General features: G+C 50.3%; 6 protein-coding genes across 6 annotated transcripts; 2 read left to right on the top strand and 4 right to left on the bottom strand.

The window, feature by feature from the left end:
- Positions 1–2234: 2234 nt before the first annotated feature.
- BBK36DRAFT_149160 (GMC oxidoreductase) lies at positions 2235–4418 on the bottom strand (the record flags this gene model as incomplete). The annotated part of the gene is made up of 3 exons (XM_024897566.1): positions 2235–2242; positions 2602–4129; positions 4215–4418. 3 exons carry the CDS (start codon positions 4416–4418, stop codon positions 2235–2237), a joined length of 1740 nt encoding a protein of 579 aa, XP_024745618.1.
- Positions 4419–5438: 1020 nt separating this feature from the next.
- BBK36DRAFT_1163330 (NAD(P)-binding protein) lies at positions 5439–6740 on the bottom strand (the record flags this gene model as incomplete). The annotated part of the gene is made up of 4 exons (XM_024894523.1): positions 5439–5611; positions 5675–5960; positions 6122–6406; positions 6624–6740. The coding sequence occupies 4 exons, from the start codon at positions 6738–6740 to the stop codon at positions 5439–5441; spliced, it is 861 nt and encodes a 286-aa protein (XP_024745617.1).
- Positions 6741–7600: 860 nt separating this feature from the next.
- On the bottom strand, positions 7601–9736 carry BBK36DRAFT_1129990 (P-loop containing nucleoside triphosphate hydrolase protein; the record flags this gene model as incomplete). Its single annotated transcript, XM_024891795.1, has 3 exons — positions 7601–8373; positions 8431–8641; positions 8705–9736. The coding sequence occupies 3 exons, from the start codon at positions 9734–9736 to the stop codon at positions 7601–7603; spliced, it is 2016 nt and encodes a 671-aa protein (XP_024745616.1).
- An 864-nt stretch (positions 9737–10600) lies between these two features.
- Positions 10601–12892, bottom strand: BBK36DRAFT_1186116 (N-terminal fungal transcription regulatory domain-containing protein; the record flags this gene model as incomplete). The annotated part of the gene is made up of 5 exons (XM_024896470.1): positions 10601–11171; positions 11244–11594; positions 11668–11984; positions 12033–12692; positions 12749–12892. The coding sequence occupies 5 exons, from the start codon at positions 12890–12892 to the stop codon at positions 10601–10603; spliced, it is 2043 nt and encodes a 680-aa protein (XP_024745615.1).
- A 2620-nt stretch (positions 12893–15512) lies between these two features.
- On the top strand, positions 15513–15942 carry BBK36DRAFT_1172840 (hypothetical protein; the record flags this gene model as incomplete). The annotated part of the gene is made up of 2 exons (XM_024895794.1): positions 15513–15687; positions 15746–15942. 2 exons carry the CDS (start codon positions 15513–15515, stop codon positions 15940–15942), a joined length of 372 nt encoding a protein of 123 aa, XP_024745614.1.
- An 816-nt stretch (positions 15943–16758) lies between these two features.
- Positions 16759–17601, top strand: BBK36DRAFT_1172839 (concanavalin A-like lectin/glucanase; the record flags this gene model as incomplete). The annotated part of the gene is made up of 1 exon (XM_024895793.1): positions 16759–17601. The coding sequence occupies one exon, from the start codon at positions 16759–16761 to the stop codon at positions 17599–17601; it is 843 nt and encodes a 280-aa protein (XP_024745613.1).
- Between the last annotated feature and the right edge of the window lie 732 nt (positions 17602–18333).

The raw sequence follows: 18333 nt of genomic DNA, 5'->3' as shown, positions 1-18333 counted from the left end.
GTGAAATTAACGCCCGTATATCGTGCGTATTATGGACGAGAGTCGTTGCGTATAACGATGGGAGTGAGCAAACACTTGTGAGAGAAGTGTAAAAGAGTTGGAATTATAAAAAAGAAAGCGCTGGTTCAAAAGCCGGGGGAAGTTGAAATCGCAATCACCACCACCCCCTTCAGGCAGCAGGCATGTGACATGTGACACAGGCGACACAGATTCCACAAGCCCTCCAGCTGGCACTGAGTGAGGGATTGGGGGGCTTCGGCTCGCTCCGTAGCTGCGTTCTGCCCCGCTGCAGGCTTACAACCACTAAATCCTACCTACCAGTAGGTGACCTACAGCGTACATCCGCTGGGGGATCAATCTTTGGATCTACAGACTTGGCATACACACTCCTTTCGCATCAACAATTTTATATCGTGTAGCCTCGTAGAGGAACTTTTGCAAGCTCATCGATCGACTACCTGATTCCGCCCGCCCTCGCTCGCCCCCACCCCCCCCAACCGATTGCTCTCGCTGTCGTTCCGAATCGAGACGTGCGCCGAAGGGATCTTGGTTCAGGCAATCCCCACCTTCTCGTGCGGCGCGTGGTGCTTCACTGTCCACTCCACTGCCTCTTCGAAGCTCTTGCACTGATGCGGGATGCCCCAGCCGTTCACCGTCGGGAGGCTGGGCGACCGTTTCCGTCACCAGTAGCTGTCTAACTCCGTGTGCCTACTATCAGCGCAGAGCCGTATCGCATGCTAAATTGGATTAACTCTATTACAGTCTGCGGATAAAAGTCTGCGACCACCTTGACGCGACCGCGTCGCCCTGCAACGCAGTCGCCAACCACCCCTAATCTTTAACCTTACACAATTCCTTTAAATTATGTTAGAAAATTAAAAATTTAGTACTAAAATATCAGGAAATTGCTAGAGAAACTATAAATTCTTAAAAACTGCTAGAGCTGCTATAGTTAGGATGCTAGAAGCTAGAAAGTCTACTAGGGCTATAGCGCGTAAGTTTAACACCACCTATTTAACTGTCCTTGCTATTAAAAAACGCTAGAATATATAATAAACAGTAGCTAAAAGACCTTACAGCAGCTGGCTAAAGAAGCTTAGTTATACAGAGGTTTATTATATTATATAATTAATAAAAAAGGACTAATCTGTTAGTTAAAATGCCCTTATTAACGCTACAGGTAGTTGCATATTTTATAAAACTATTAAACATGCTATTTATAGCGTTTTTTTTATATAAATAGAAAGCTTTTAAATAACTAAAGATAATACTAAAAGCAGTAGCTTATTAGCTTTAATTTACATATACTTAGTTACTAAGGGTAAAAGAATTAATAAAGGTATAACTGTTTAAAGTTAGCAATAGATTTTAGCTAATACACTTTAAGTAATCTTCTTTAATAAGGTTATGGCTATAAATAAATTAAGCAACCTTAACACCTTTATCTTCTAATTTATATATAAGAAATATAATCAGGGTCTTATTAATCTTATAGACTATGTTAAGCCTGTAATTTCTATTATATTCTAGGCGGCAATCTAGGATAAAGGCAGGACCCTGTTAGTAATAATAAAACAAGATCTAACACGCTATAGCAGAGGCTATACAGCTTAAAGCTATTAGGAAGCTCTTAAAGAAGGTCTTTTACCTTTATTTAATAGTATATAAGAGTTTTAGCAAGATAACTGCACTTTACATAATACAGAGTTAACTTAAAGTTAGCTACTATATAATGCAATTTCTTAAATTAACTAGCCACCTTACTTACCTAATATTAATCTTATTAAGCACAGCTAGGCCTTGCTAAAAAGGAAATTACATTCTTTATTTCTAGATCTTTAAAAGCTTAAAAATAATAAAGCTAATTAGGTAAGATTTAAAGCTGCTGTAAAGGTTATGTAAGAGGCAATACTATAAGACTAAATTTAAGGCCTGTTAGACTTACTGCCTTATCATCTGCGCGCTGTAATCTAGGCATAAGGTTAGTATATAAAATATTAAATGCTATAACTAAAGCTTTAATCTAATATAATTTTTATACTATTTCTATTATTTACTATTAAGAAAATTAAAGTTAAAGTTGTTGATGTAAAATGTGGTTATAGGGTGTGATGTGGGGTGGTCGCAGACTTTTGTCCGATTACTGTATCTTTGCTCCACCTTGCTCGGTTGCATCTCCGATAGGTCAAACACCTAACTACACGAAGACGGCGGTGCCGGATTACCTTCCTTCATCACAGGACTCACTATACGTCTAACATCAGATGGGCCATTGCATTTTAGAAGACGAAGAAGCAAATCGCACAAATCGAAGAATACTCAGAATCACATTGATCTAAGGAGAGAATAAGTGTGATTGATTGAGGAATATAGCCCGCACTAAGCTTTGATCGAACTAATATCTGGCCAGGAGATATGCATGCCTACTGCAATTGGGTCCAGCGGGCCAATTTCCACGTTCTGGCATCGCTTGATCTTGATCCTCCTGTGAATCAGCTGTATTGCTGGTAGCCATTGCCGAGAGAGCCATCATCTATCTTATTCATATAGAGCACCAATAGTTGTATACTACAGTCAGTCAAATCTCTCCACCGCTTAAACCTCCCCCCTTGATGATGGCTGCCGCATGCTCAGCCACGCCATACACCGTCGCCTGAGGATTCGCCCGCGGCGTCAGGGGGATGATGCTGGCATCAGCAACCCGCAGGTTGGAGACGCCGTAGACGCGCAGCTGGGCATCTACTACGCCGCCCAGGGCTTCGGGCATCATGGAGCAGGTGCCGGTGAAGTGGTGAGCGCCCACCGCAGTTCGGCGCAGGTACTCCTTGGCCTGGTCGACGGCCGCGTTGCGCCTCTCGACCGCCTTGAGGTGGCTGGCGAGCGGCTCGGCGCTGGCAATGGACTCGACGAAGCGGAGGTGGCGCGCGAGGATCTCAATGTCGAGGGGATGCGAGAAGTAGCGAGGGTCGATGGCCACGTCGGTCGCGGACGTGATGTGGACGGAGCCTCGCGAGAGCGGGTGCGTCAGCAGGAGAGCAATGGAGAAGTGCTTGCCGGTGCCGGCGGGCGGCGGCGCCATTGTGCCGTCGGGGTTGAAGGCCGCGTAGCCCGGGAACGAGATGTAGTATCCCGAGGCCTCGTCGGGCGAAGTCAGGATGGAGCGGACAAAGTCGGCCTGGGTTTCGACAAAGGCAGCGTTGCCGCCCAGCTCCGCGCCGGTGATGTACTTGCTGATGAGCTCCTCGACCTCGGCCTTGCCCTCGGCAGTTCGGATGCCTGGGAACGGCAGCTGGGCGGCGTTGTTGGTGCCGCTGCTGGCAAAGGGGCCCAGCTGCTGCGCGTATGCGGCCATGGCGGCCTGAAGGGCGGCTGGATCCTGGCGCGCAAGGCCGTCCATGGTCTTCTCGTCGTCCTGGGCCTCGAAGCTCAGGCCGCACATGGGGTGGTTCTGCAGGTTCTCGCCGACGTTGGGGTTGTCGACGACGACGTCGATGCCCAGCTTTTCCAGGCGCTTCGCATCGCCCACTCCAGACAGCTCGAGCAGCCGGGGGCTGTTGATGGTGCCTGCGGTCAGGATGATCTCCTTGCCTGCGGCGGCTTGCGTCTCGCCGTCCTTGGTGTATTCGACGCCTGTGGCGGTGACTGCGTCTCCATACTTGTTGAAGAGGATTCTACGGACTACGGCGTTGGGAACGACGGTGAGGTTCTCACGACTGCGCGCCGGTTCGAGATAGGCATTTCCGGCAAAGCTCCTCGTCTTGGACGCCGGATGGATGGTGTCCGGGACAAAGATGGGCCCGCAAGCCTGCTTGGCAGCGTCCTCGCACTTGGAGAACCCCAGTCCATCGAGCGTCTGCTGCCAGATGCCGGGCCAAGCGTTATCGATGTCCTTGGGATAGCTGAGCTGGAGTGGCCCCGAGCCGGTGACTCCTGCGGACGGCGATGTCAAGGTGTATGACTTGGCCAGCGAATGGGAGAAGCTGGCCCAATCCCAGCCAGGGTTACCGAGCTTGAACCAGGCGTCTACGTTTGCCTTGGACGAGTGCGTAAAGGACAGGCCGTTGATGGCGCTGGAGCCGCCGAGGACTTTGCCCTGGGGGAAGGAGATGGTGCGGTTGTTGAGGCCGGGCTGGGTTGAGCCTTTGATGAGCAGGAGGTCCCATGAAGATGGATTATTTGTCTGGTGATGATATGTCACCCACTTGCCAACGTACCTGAGGGACTGTCTTGAACTTCCAGTCTGCGTCTGTATTCAGCAGCGTTGGCCACATTGCCGGCACTGCCAGACGGGTATCCCCAGACAAATCATCGCCCGCCTCCAAGACAAGGACGCGCTTCGAGGAGTCTTCAGTCAGGCGTGCCGCAAGGACCAAGCCTGCGGTTCCGCCGCCGACGATGATGTAGTCGTAACTGGTCATGATGATGAGACTGGTAGTGTACAAGAAGTTCGATCAAGATTAGGTGTTGAAATTGAGTGAAAGCGCATCATGGATAGGCTATAAGTGAGGAGACGCCGGAAGGATTCGACGATTGCTAAAAGATGACCGCCAACAACCACCGAGCTTCACGAGATATTCATCCTCTGTGATGTTGACAAATACCTTCTACGCTTCCTCGGATTTATCACAGGGTGAAGTCCGCTCACGACATTTTGAGTTCCTTCGAAATCCTTCTGTCATGATGCTGTTGGGAACAGGGATTGCGTCCCATATTGACGTTGCTTACCAACTGGCAGTTTGATGCAAAAGAACAACCAACAGCAGCACAACAGACGAACCAAAAGAGCACGTTTCTGCTTCGCTAGATGCGCAGCCGGAAATACAACCCCTGTCGAGGCTGTGGGATGACAGGCTTGACAGGATGGCGTCAACGGGGTCCCTGCTATTGGTCTCTAACAAGTTGGCTTGCACAAAAGGGGGACGTGGCGGTAGTGGCTGACGATGCGAATGCGGAAGGGATGGGAGTGATAAGGTACATGTAGTAGCTTGCATTCCGGGGGGATCTTTGAGCTTACATCGAACTTTTTTCTCTGGATACGACCTTTGAGAAGTATCTCCTGACGGAGATTGCAGAATTGGCAACGAGGTTTTGGGTCCGAGTTCAAATAGTTGGCTTACGAGGTACAACTGCGGTTGCATTCCTACGGATATAGCTACTCACCTGAACTGCTTCTGCAAGCTGATATGCTCGCTCATGTGTGGAGAATGACTGAAGGATGACCCCTGTCCTGAGACCCTGTCGATGATGGGGAACTGGGAAAACCCTGGTCGTCGATCAGTCCACCGCAAGCCGCTCGCTCCACTCGCCGTTGAAGATGGCTGCTTCGTCACAAGAAAATCGCATAAGTATATTACATTCGGTAGCTGTGAAATAACATTTCGAAGAGTTTCGAAAGAAATGTATGTAAAATGCTGCTCAACATCATATCTTGACTTCATCTATGGAGTGAAAGGCCAGCCATTGATGCCGGCGGTATACAGCTGGCTCTGTTTGATAGCATCGGTTTTTGCTTTGAGCTCGTTCACGTCCCAATTGGCCCAAACGGAGCGGCCGTTGAGAAAAGCTGCCTCAGGACTCGCCAGCCAGACCATGAAGTGCGCAGGAAGTTGAACTGAAAGCATTTGACATGTAAGCCACACGCAACCTTGAAAAGAAGAAGAACTGAGAAACATACCTTTGTCCATGGGAAGACTCTCGGCCTTTGCGCCGCTCTTGATGAAGACTTCAGTCTCAACCATGCCCGGGTGGACGGTTGCAGCAAAGAGGTTAGGTTGTTCGGCGGCCAGGAACTCGATCAGCTTCGTCTGGGCGAGCTTCGACGACATGTAGGCCGATAGTCCCGGCACCATGGTCGCTGGGAGGGCAGTGGTGCCTGTGGTTACTGCAAGGACCGCTGCATGAGAAGCATTGGCCGTGGGAAGGAAGGCATGCAGTGATGCATAGGTGCCTTTGGCGTTGGTCTATGTTGAGAGGGGCCAAGCGGCCGATTCTAGTCAGTAGGTATTCACTTAGATGCATTACCCCTGGTTCGGTGGTACGGTTTGGGAGAGGGGTAGAGGAACTATAATGGAAATATAATATCATATCATGCTATGATTTGATGGGAGAAGTATGGACTCACCTCGAATGACTGCCAGAACTCTGCAAAGCTGGAGGCCGCAATGCTCGAGGGCACGGCGACGTGGCCGGCCCCGAGGATGAGCACGTCCCACGTGCCAATGGCGGCGGCCACCTGGATGAGAGACTCTTCGCTTGTAACGTCGACAACGTAGACGGATACCGAGACGGTGGATGGCAGTGCGGCAGCCGTTTGCCTTAGCGAGGCTTCGGTTCGTCCCAGGAGGGCGATGCGAGCCGCTCCCGCGGTTGCAAATGCAATAGCCGTCTCTCTACCAATGCCGCTGCCCTTTTGAAGACGTCAGATCATGGAACCAAATACACTTCGCTCAATCAATTTTGCAGGGAACGCGGAGGAGAGAAGGGATCTCCGTCTCTCCACCTATCAGAGCAACCCGACTCTTTCTTTCAACTCGCCCACTTCTCGCTTGCGGGTAGATTCCCTTGAGTGCGAATCCACCAGAGCATGAAAATTGATCGAACGGAGCAGCTACGTGGAAACTCACAGCGCCGGTAATGACCACCGCCTTCCCGGAGGCACTGAGCTCCGGCCGCTTGGGGGATATGGCGGCGTAAGTGTCATTGTGCCAGCTTGGCGTCGCAGAAGGCAACGGAGGCTGCATCGTGTGGTAGTATGAGCTGATTCTCGGGGGTAGAATGGCTGCGACTTCTTGTCTGTCGTGTACTTTCGGGCTCAGGGAGATCAAAGGGCAGATGAATACGTACGCGCTTTCGGAATGCTCTGTACTTGCCCAGGCGGCAGAAACCAGGGGGAAGCAGTTTGGAGTCTAGGGCAACACAAGGCCAGCCTTATGTAGTCGTTGGTCCAGGTTCCGTCACGGCCGAATTGCCTCTCCTGGTGCTTCCTGGCCGACAGGATCTAGCTTCAATGATTGTTTCTATATCCGCAGCCTACTGTGTGTTGGTCAAGAGATCCTAATGCAGCAGGGGGGCAGGGATGGGATATCCACAGCAAAATCCCCCGCCTCGTCTTACACCCGACTGCCAACGGCGACTGGATTGAGTGCTGCCACGTTATCGTGGATGCATCGACTCTGCTTTGAAAGGTGCTGCGAGCACGAACTGTATTCGCAATGTTGACTTGGGACCGTCTAGAGTGGTTCATCCTCGTCTGCAGCAAACTCCCCGATGCGAGAGCCCCTTCGTACAACCCCCTTCTCCCACCTGCCCATGTTTCCTTACACCGCGGTTTGTGTTAGTATACGGCCCCTGGCTGATCTGACTGGGCGTTGATGCAAATATTGCGAATGCTCCTCAGATAAAGGAAGATGGTAATATGTATACATCACTGTTCTTAGTGTGTATATGAGTGTGCGACGCTCGGCTGGGAGATGAGACTGGTGGAGGAAGGGGGTTGGGGGCTCATTCTGCTACAATGAGAAATACGGAGCATGACAACGTCTAGGCATAGAAACGCACTTTAATGCTTCGTCTCCTATGTGAGTTGACCGACCATACTATACTAGGGGAAATGTATCAACTTGACAACCGATTGCAGGTGGCCAGCACTCATTTTGCTCTTCTGGAACTGCGCCAACTGCCGAGCCCTAGTAATAACGCTTTGCATCTGGTGTCCATTCATTTCTCTCTTGGCCAGCTCATCAACGTAGCCAGCAATATTGTCAAAGTCAATTTCGTTCCCGCACAGCAACTTGAGATTGCTAAACAGGTCGCGCCAGACGTGTGCCCGCTGCGGTTGCGTTAGAGGCTCATAGTGCAAGACGAGCTGAATGAGTGGCTTGAGAGCTTCGTCAAGTTCACCGAGGTGATTTGACTCTAGGATAAGAATCCCGTCATAGCCTTTGAGAGCATGTGAGAAGGCCGAGACACGAGCTTCCTGGGCCGTGTCATTGAAAGTGCGCCATTCGAGAAGCGCTTCTGCCTCGGCCAACAGAACTATGCAACCCCAGGCTTTTGCAAGGCTAAAGACTTCTTTCAGACTGTCCTCTAAATATCGGAGCTTGCAAATGTCGCTGCAACTCATAATGTAGAGGGGCCTTTCAAAAACTTCGGCAGCTCTCTCGACTGTGAATGTCTTCCCCGTTCCGGTAGCTCCTTGCAGAAGCATGACGAGGCCATTGTCTTTGCTCTGTGGCATGCCGGTCGCTGTCTGTGAAGCAATGTGACTCGCGATGATGGCCTGTGTTAGCTCTCTGGTCTCGAACTCTGTGCCGCGATGGCTGAATGCGTTCTTGTTCCAGGCTATGTCTCGAATGCGGTCGACGTCGACATCCTCTGCGTTGCACCTTGTCAGTCCGTTATCAATGTCTTGCGTAACTTGACGGCACATACCCCATCTTTTCCGTTCAAGGTCGTAGCCCATGACAGTACGAGGGAAAAGATACAGGTCTGGCTCAGACGGAGCATCTTCCTGGTCGATGAATGCCGGAGTCACCCTCATGACCTTTAAAACCTCTTCATTGTGCGCTACATTTCCGCTCAACCCGTACGTTTGGCTTATATTATCATATGTTCGACAGTCGATCATGTAGCGCTGCTCCGGCTATGAGCATCTGTTAGCAGTGCCATTCGTCAAATGGTATAACCAACGTTGTGAGGTACTCACGGCGTAGTTCGTGTCCTTTGTGCTGCAAGAGACATATTTGCCATTGCGACAGTCCCAAAAGGTTTTGCCTCGTCGTTCAAGCAAGTCTCGCACCTCTTGCGAGGCGAACCGGAGGGGAAACACGTCCAAGTCAGTGATGGATATTTCAGCATCGTGAGTCGATTTCGCGTCCAGTTGTATGCTGAGTCTCTTTATGGTTTGATAGAATTCGCCAGTGTACCTGTATGACCACGCTTCCACTTTCCATCTGCGTTCAGACTCTTTGTGGAATGGACGTGGAGGAACCTCGCTTGGTCTTTCAGTACTGACCCCTGTTGCATCTTGTTGTAACCAGGACGTTGCTAGACAGGCTTCAAAACTGTCTTCACTCCTGTACACCAAAACATCTCCAGGATGGATCAAGTAACCCATAGAAGACGCAGAGACCACTCCACGCTTGAATTGGTCGTCAACTCGATTGTGGGATGTACCGTAGACTTCATCCAACCACTGCAACAGACTTTGCATGGCATCTGCCTGTGAAGGCGTCAAACCATCAAGCATGTTCACACGGTTGCGATAATGGTACCACCATAGATGCGGTGCACGAAGCTCTTTGTCACAAACGAGGCCGGGAATCATCCCCTGTGTGGCTTCATCTGTGTTCGCAACCTTTTCCATGGCTCTCATCAAGTCCTGCGAGACAAGCTTGATGATTTCGCTATCGGGATGAGGCTCTGGCATCCTGCTTCCGATATTCCGCCCCAAAGGCTTACTGGGTTGCGCGCGTACATTGGCTGAGTAGGTCTTGTAAACCACGAAATGGAGACATTTGTAAAGACCGTATGCCTCAGGATATTGCACAGGGAATCTCGCCTTGAGTACAAAACTCTCGCCGCATCTGGCCCAACGCGGTCGCCCAAGGTAGACCTTCTCACCCTCTTCCTCGGTAATGCAGTGGAATATCGCAAAGTTGCCACGCTTTGCGTCTCGTAACTGCAGCCGGAGAAGTTGGTTCTCGTTAGATAGTACCGTGATCTGTGCTTGAAGCATAGACACCATTGAATCTGGCTGGTTTGGTGGCATGGTGCCCATCCTGTTGCTGATGGCGATAGTGGGATTTCCATTGATGGTGCTCATCAAGGCTGAGAAACTTGACTCAGGAGGACCCTTCATTGGTGTTTGTGTCTGTGATGAGGGGATGCCAAGCTTGGCTTGTTCCTCTCGAGCCATTTCCAGACGCTTTTTGGCCTGGGCCTCAAGGAGTCTGAGCTGCATCCCGTAATCATTTAGCACCGAACCAGTGTAAGATGGAGGAGGCATAGGCTTCTCTGGCTCCTCGTGCTGTTGGATATCTCCCAGAGGCATGCTTTCGATGGCAGCCTGGTTTGGATTTGTGCTGTCCGGCTTTGGCGGCTCTTTGTCGAACATTGTCCAATCGGTTTCGCTCACACTCTCTGGCGAAGCAGGTGTTTGAAGGACCTGGTATTCATCTTTGATAGAGTTGTCCAGTACCGATTCATCTTGGGAGGTGGATTTCTGCATTGCCGCTTCGTCCACACTGTTATTCATGCTGGCAATGTACGATGCGATGATAGTAGGGCGACTTTCCTGGCTGTCTTTGTCTGGAGCAAAAGCGCACGGGGCAGCCCGACAGTTGGACCTTGCACATGGATGCCTAATGGAGTTCTAGGCATCCAACCAATCCTTCGGGCGGCACGGTGACATTACACGAAGTATATTGTGACTACTTCAGAGGCATCCAATCGTTGTCCATGCCTGTGCTACTTACAGTACAATGATTTGCCCCGATGTCCACGTCATCCTCTGTTGGAGAGATCCGCCCTTTGCCTTTGAGTGTGTACGATGTCAGCAAGAGCTCACAAGTAAAGAACACTCCTGGAAGATGCTTCATGCTCACCTGTCAAAGATGTTTGTGTACTGTTGAAGCAAAAGGTTCTGGTCAAAGTCCTGAGCCATCCTTTCCACGCTCGCAGATTCAGGATCCGACGTCGCCAGCTCCAGGTCCATCATGAACGTCGCCCTGACGTCGCCGTCCAGTTGATAGCTTTTGTTGTCGCTGATGTCGCTCAATAGCTGACGTGCAGTCGGGCTTGTAATGTCGCCTTTGCGCAGCGCCATCGATATCAGCGCCGTTGAGATGGCTTGTGTGACGCGCCAGCAAGGGCGCAGTCGTTCGTAGCCGTAGACGCAGAGCAGGAAGTAGAAGAACCAGTTCTCCTCCTTGGGGTTCTGCAGGATGGCGTTGGCGAGGTATGTCAAGGCAGTGTGCCAGAGGATGGTGTAGGAAGAAGAGGTGAAGTTGAGCCTGTAGTTGATGACGAGCTGTTTCAGCTGGCGAGCTGACGCAATGCACACAGTCTCTGGTGTGCTGTAAGGGCTTGTGAAGGTTCTCAGATGCAGGCTCTTCAGGTCACTGGTCATTGAGAACCTGAACAAGTCGAGGATAGCGGCGTGGAGCCATATGCTATAGATACAATTAGAGCCCGGATAAGAACAAAGAAGGATACACAGCAACAACAGAACTCAGGGCTCATACTGCAAGATTTGCACATAGTGCGGGCTTTTGTCGTTTCGAGATAGTCTCGAAGGTAGGCGGTTACTCCAGGCCAGTAGCTCCCGGAACTTGAATTCTGCGAAGCAAAGAGTCCTGCGATCGCCTTTGAGCGGCCCTTTGCTTCTATACAGCAAAGCTAGTTCATGTAGTATGGACCAGAATTGACAGAGATAAGGAAAGACACCTCCCATATACGGGGGGTCGGGGTCAGTCTCTGAGGTGCCTGGGTTGTCGGATAGTGGTTGGTGTATCTCTGGATTTCCCGGAATGGGTAACCTGGGCGGGATCTTGGGGCACTGTAGGCCGGGCTGGCGATAGAACAGGGACATGTGGCTGTTAAGAAGAGGTAAGCTCCGATCTTTTCCACGTGCAGGGCGGCATGACTATGAGAATAGGGGGAACCCACGTTATCCAGTTAAACGACCCCCAGGCCGCGTATAACTGGGCGCTCCTTGCTGGCTCATGCAAGCTACTGATCTCTTGTTGCTTGTAATTACCCGCAACTCCAAAGAGGCCCATGTGTACAGCCATTTGAGAAGCCTCGTTGAGATAGGCCAGGACGGCATGATCCCTTCCCTGGCCCAAGTAACCCAATGTCATGAATTGGACGGCTGCCAAGTTCATTACCGAGTCATTGTTGCGCTCGGTTTCCCAGAGTGATTCTGCCTCGGAGCAGAAACTGAGTGCCAAGGAGCCGCTCTCTGGGTCTTGCGCACAATACAGCTGCTATTTCTCGTGTTAGATCCTCAGGGCAACTTTAAGGCTAGGGACCGAACGAGGACTTACGCATGCCCAGTACAGAAGCGCATTAACAAGCATCCGGGAGCAATAGTCCGTCTTGCCGGTAGCGAGATCAGAGACAAACCCGTTTGGTTCAAAGAATCCGAGCAAGGGATGATCCGTCTCGAGGTAGAGAGAAATGGCACGAGCCGCATAACTGTTGTTCACTGACACGTTGGTCCAGTCGCTGATGTTCAAGTTGGCGAGACGGCTATCGCAAAGGGGTCGTGCGTGTCCTCCCGCATGCCCCGTGTCCGAGTCTCTTTTCGTCGCCTGAACCAACTGCTGGTATGTGGCATCTCCAAGAGTTTCGAGGTCCAGAACTGGTATTGTAGGATATGCATTTGGAAATTGAGGTCCTAGTTCCATCGTTTGGAAAACGTCGCTCATCATCGCCGACTCGCCGGATGAATTCGCATGGGGCAGAGTGATGGCTCGGCCTCTCAGATTGGAAAGGATGGCCGAGGGATCAATCTCTCTCTTCAGGCTTCGCACCCTTTCTAGGACCTGGTCGTCGGGAAGAGAATTCAGGGTACGAAAGACCTCGAGCAGTAGCGATTGGGACTCATCTGATAGACCAGAGTCATCCCTGTATACACACTTGATCTGCGTATTCTCACATCCTGAACACACCGGTCTTCGGCCGTCACACTGGGCATATTAATCTATGCGACTTTTATCAATGGCGAAGCGATCAGGGGACCTACCCGGACCTTCTTGCGGCGGCAGTCGTTACAAGCTATAGAGACACCAACTCGGCGTCGCTTGTGGTCGATGCCATCCGTGGAGGCCGAGCCTGCGTCGTGGGAGTCTTGAGCAGGCTTCGGGGTGATTGGGACGTAGTCTGACATTACCGAGGGTTTTATCTGTAGTGGAGTGACGATCAATTACACCTCTTAAATATCAGGCAATGCCTTGAAGTAGTCTTTGGAACGGAGAGGCTTGGGTAGCGGTGGCCAATTCTCGAGTCACATCATGCTGACGAGCTGAGGCTTTTCATCTTTTAGAGCAGCGTCTAGCGTCAAAACAGCAGAGAAATGCTGGCATTTTAGACAGACAAGGTGAGACATGACGCGGATTAAATGCATTGAATCGGGTGATGGCATAAGCTGGCGATGTGGCATCATCCCGAGTCCTTGATGCCTCAGCCGCCAGTCGTTCAGGAGGCTACCGAAGGCCTTCTATAGCAGCCGTTAAAGGTGGCGGATTTTGTTATCTACCTGAATGAACAATCTCGATGGCTGTAATTTATAGTTCAGGCTGAGTGCCATCCAACTGTCCTGCGTGATCCATATCGTCAACAGCGAGGTCCATAGTACTACCTGCCCCCCTCATTCTTCGCTCATCGGTCGTCATAGGGAGATGCCACCGTCTTTGACCAACTCTTATCAGAATACGACAACTGCATTTAGATGGAATTAGATTTGCGCATCATCCGGGAGTAGAGACGGGTATAGCATTTCTCCAACCTTCATCACATGCCATTATCTTCCTTGCATGTGGCCTGAAGCCATCCCGCTCTTGGCATGTGCGGCAGCTTGACGCCACACGGAGAGGCACATACCAGATTTGGAAACACGATGAACTGGCATTGGCTTTCGTGCGAAACGCACCAATTTGTGCTGAGTTGATGATCGGCATCACATCAGTCTAAGTGATAGATAGGTGCCCCATCTCCAGTGTGTTCTGTTGAAGAGGCAAAATCTCAACGGCAGTGAAATGTCATAGCCACACATACTGCTGATTGCTCCGCGATACGGCGTTGGGTCTTCTATTTACATTGGAAACATTTGGCTTTCCACAAGGATTCTTTGATCGAGATGCGAGGACAGATGTATGCGTCGAAGCACTACTTCAGCGGCCGAGCTGAGCGACTCTCCACTTGCATTAATATGACCTCAAGGAAAACCGACCCCTTAAAATTGAACAGTGAAGACGAAGTCCTTGCCCATCTTTGTTTCCATAGGTCAACTGCCGAGTCAGGGGTGGAAACATCTCACGGAGTTGTCGCGAAGATTTGGTGAAGAGGCATTTGTGTCCTCCGGGTGACAACTTAACCTTGTCTCTTCAAGGATGAGACAGCTTGCCTTCTAGATCTTGAAATCGAATGAGAGTGTATGACATGATCTCAGTTTGCGGATCTCGTAACAAAAGAACCTTAACTCTTCAGCTTGGCGGGATGAATACGAGGTGTTGTAGACTTGAGCAAGGGGGCACATACATACGGTCTCCGAAACTTCAAGTAACACTGGGAGCTTTATCGGCGTGATTGGGCATACTCTCAAAGAGTTCCTATTGCTTTCCACTACTGTAAGTAAGACTTTCCGGGGTTTCTGAGCCAGGGCCATGGCCGTTGCGTCGCTGGATCTGATCACGGGCTCCAAGCCGGATTATGCGGAGGGCGCTCCACCAATTCCCCATACAGCCCATGATAGCCTCATCATATTTAGACATACATACATATCATCATCTTGCTAGACGGGTCCGGCCCGAGCCGCGTATAAAAGGACTTTTGATGAGTGGTGGCTCCTCTATGTCATTGTTCTCAATCGAAGGTGCTAAAAGCCGTGAGAGTGACCAATGTGCTACGACGACAACAGCGGGCAACGCAGCATGCTTCAAATTGAGAATGGAAGACTTGCGGTGAACTTACAGTAACTCCTATGTGCTGCATCACCACTGACATTCCCTCGCCAAGTTTTTCTCTTTCTTCCGGATTGTGTCAAAGTCGCAGGACTTTAAGAGAGCCTCCAGTTGCAGCGCTGTTCACTAACTACTAAGCTTGATTGCGTTCTGAGTTCTCAATGCAGTATCGTACGGGATTCGCATACTCCATGCAAGGAACAATAGGGGAACAGGTCCAGTAGTTGACAAGCCCCTGGCACAGAGCTACAAGTAACTCGGTTCTGCGTGGACTGACCCCTTAAATAATAGCCGTCTTCAAACCATGTGGGCCAATAATGCAGAAATGTTCTCAAAACTGCCAAAGTAAACATTCCTTGATCCAATTGAGTGATAAAAGAGCCAAGAAAGGGAGCACCACACCGCTTCTACAGCATCTCGAATATCTGGTTTCGCTTCACACAAGTTGCCGATACGGAGTACGATGAAGAAACGAAGTCCAGCTCAGGCCTCTTCAGCGCCTGTGTGCAATTGTGGGGGAACGTTTTGTGGAGGCTCGGCGTCTGATGGACAGGGGCTGCTTTCGCTCAAAATTGGCATGGCCTTACTCGTATAGAGAGAGAGAGGCACATCACTGCTTATACGGGCGTGGAAACGGCGCAGGGATATTGGCGAAATACGAAGGCCAGGAGGCGCTCCACCTTGACGTTAAAGCATCTATATAAAAGACTCCTTTTAGCAGCTTGGGTAATTGCTTCTGGAAGAAAGAAAAATAGCAGCTCCTACATTCTTCAAACTACACACGCAATTTTAGCCAAGACGCTCTTTAGCTGCCAAACAACCGTCATCATGCGTGCCTCCGTCATCCTCGCCGGCCTTGCCAGCCTCGTTGCTGCTGCTCCCTCGGTCCAGATCTCTGCCGGCGACATTCCTGCCGGCGAGATTGGCATCATCTTCACCTACACCAACGGCTCTCAGTCCGCACAAACGTCAGTTGCTAACAGCATCTCCCAGGTGCCTCTTAGTACGTATTATCCCGCCTTCCAAAGTCTTCAAAAACACAGTCTAACCCTTGATATTAGACAGCGGCGGCATTGTCGACAACGTCTTTGTCCACCCTCCCTCGAACCCTGCTGTGCCCGGCCACTACCTTGGTGCCAGCTGCGCATTCTTGGATTTCCAGAGCCGTGGCCTGGGTGTTGGCCACGTCAACGGCCCTGGCATCATCATCCTCGAGTCCAAGGACGTCATTGAGTACGTCCAGTGCAACACTGATTAAGATGGAGGAGATGCGCGGGTTCAGTTGGCGGCGGGTTGTAATGAGATGTAGCCAGAAGATGTACATATTATCAATTTAATCAAGCTACGTATGATCTTTGGAAGAATTCTCGCATTGTACTTGCTCAAGCCTTGAGTTTACGAGGTGTAAGAATGCAAAAGTAAGCTTAAGCCAGGGCACGAAGATAGTCGTTCAATGACGCATATTATGCGACGGGTTTGCAGTGGAACTTGAGCCAATAAATAAGACAAGAACAGAAAGACACAGATAAAAAGAAACTCTCTGGGATTCACAGACATGATCGATGCATGCCTGACCTTTTTGGCTGTGATTGTCATGCTTTCGATTCCAGCTTGAACATGTACATCCACGTACGGACGGAGACTGTGAGATACTGACCTACAGCAGTTGAAACGATCTGTTCAAGATGCCTTATAAGGTGATTCGCAAACATCGACTTGCAAAACAGCTGTGGAACACACGTTGTACTTGTTCAATGAACGATTGACACAGCCACTGAACAGACTTTACACCTAATATTAATTGATTGCATTTTTTTCTGTTTTGCTATTTGCTTTAAGAAGGTTTCACACTTGCGCAAAGCAATCAATGATAAAGTCTAGCAATAAACCTGTGGACATGCGCTTGACATTGAAGAACCAGTCTGTGATGTCTACAAAAGTAGGCGAATCTCCCACTTCGTTCTGGGTGCAAGATTCCTCCTACGACAACATTTCATTCCAGGCCAAGCTTCTAGTCCAGGACCCAACTTCTCAGCAGTCGAAGAGTCAGACACCACTGATCTCAGCCTTCAAGATGAAGATCTCCGCCGTCACCTACTCACTGCTCGCCAGTCATGTCTATGCAACCCCCAGCATGTTCAAGCAGGACATCATTCACGGACCCATATCACACTTCTCCAGGTCCAATCACCATAACTGCTCAGAGGAAGAATACCATGCTGGTCGAGTCAATTATAGCACTGTCTGGTCTGGAGCCGTCATTCATTCGCCCCCAGAAAACGAGCTGTTCAACAGCGTGTCAGCCAGCTTCGTTATTCCCAAGCCAAGCATTCCCACCGGCAGTCCTAACGAAGACTTTTACACCGTAGCTGTCTGGGTCGGCATCGATGGCGACACGTCCCAGAATGCTATCTTACAGACCGGGGTTGACTTGACCATTGCGAATGGCCAAGTGTACTATGAGCCCTGGTACGAGTGGTGGCCGGATCACTCATCTACCTTCCCAGAGCACCTTTCCATCTCTCCAGGCGACGTCGTCAAGGCCACCGTCAGCGCAACCTCGAGCACATCCGGCTTCGCAATACTCGAAAACGTCTCCACGGGCCAGCTCGTTTCCAAGTACCTTACCTCTGCTCATGCTCTTGGACAACAGAATGCAGAATGGATCGTCGAGAATTATATAATGGGGCCCGCCTCTTCAGGCCATTTGACGCCTCTTGCGAACTGGAGCAGCATTGTCTTTACTGATACGAGGGCGTCAACGCAAAAATCTTGGCTGGATGCTTCCAACGCTACAGTTGTCAACATGAGCCAACATAGAAGATTGATCACAGAAGTCACCATTGACGGGTCAAGTGTTATCGACACATACATCGCAGGCAGGGCGTCTGACTTGGAATCTGACCACTCAGGTTGAGTCAGTGTACATTGGCCTGAAGCGTTGAACTCAACCGGACATGATACAGCATTATCAACTGTAACAGTTAGGCAGTTGCTGTATCTGATTGGACATAAGCTCTTCCTTAGAGCAATACAAGCTATAAGGCTATAGTATACCTTGAATTTTGTTGTTGTCAAAAGACCTGTACCGTTTATAGAGCCTGTGACTATGGAGAGCGTTTCCCGTTGTCTGAACTGCCACCTGAGATTCGGATCTCTTCTGTAGTGCCTTGAAGCTTTGAAACTAGTTGAAATACTTCCTTAGCGGGCTTGACACTGGGACTCCTCTATGAGTTGAATCAAGTGAGCCGAAGAACAAAAAGAAGAGTAAGGACAAAGAAGAAAAAAGGCAAAAAAAACATACAACAGCCGGTGTTCGCCAGTGGTCACCCACCTGACTACTAATCTGCCTCTCATTAGCTTGACTATGGGAGAGCGGACGGGATCCCGTATATTCTAATGGATATGGTCGTATGTGATAGACAGTGCCTCTGTCTCTGATTATAACGACAGCATCATGACAGCTTCAGTCAAAAAAAGGCAAAAAACATACAACAGCCGGTGTTCGCTGGTGGTCACCCACCCAACTACTAATCTGCCGGTTAGTGGCTTATCTATGGGGGAGCGGACGGGACCCCGAGTTTTCCACTACCTATGGTCGTATGTGATAGGAGGCGCTGCATAGACGGTACATAACGACTTGCCCTCC

The sequence above is a fragment of the Trichoderma citrinoviride genome, assembly GCF_003025115.1.
Source record: "Trichoderma citrinoviride strain TUCIM 6016 unplaced genomic scaffold BBK36scaffold_18, whole genome shotgun sequence".
Classification (NCBI taxonomy): domain Eukaryota; kingdom Fungi; phylum Ascomycota; class Sordariomycetes; order Hypocreales; family Hypocreaceae; genus Trichoderma; species Trichoderma citrinoviride.
This window is presented reverse-complemented; position numbering and strand designations above follow the sequence as displayed.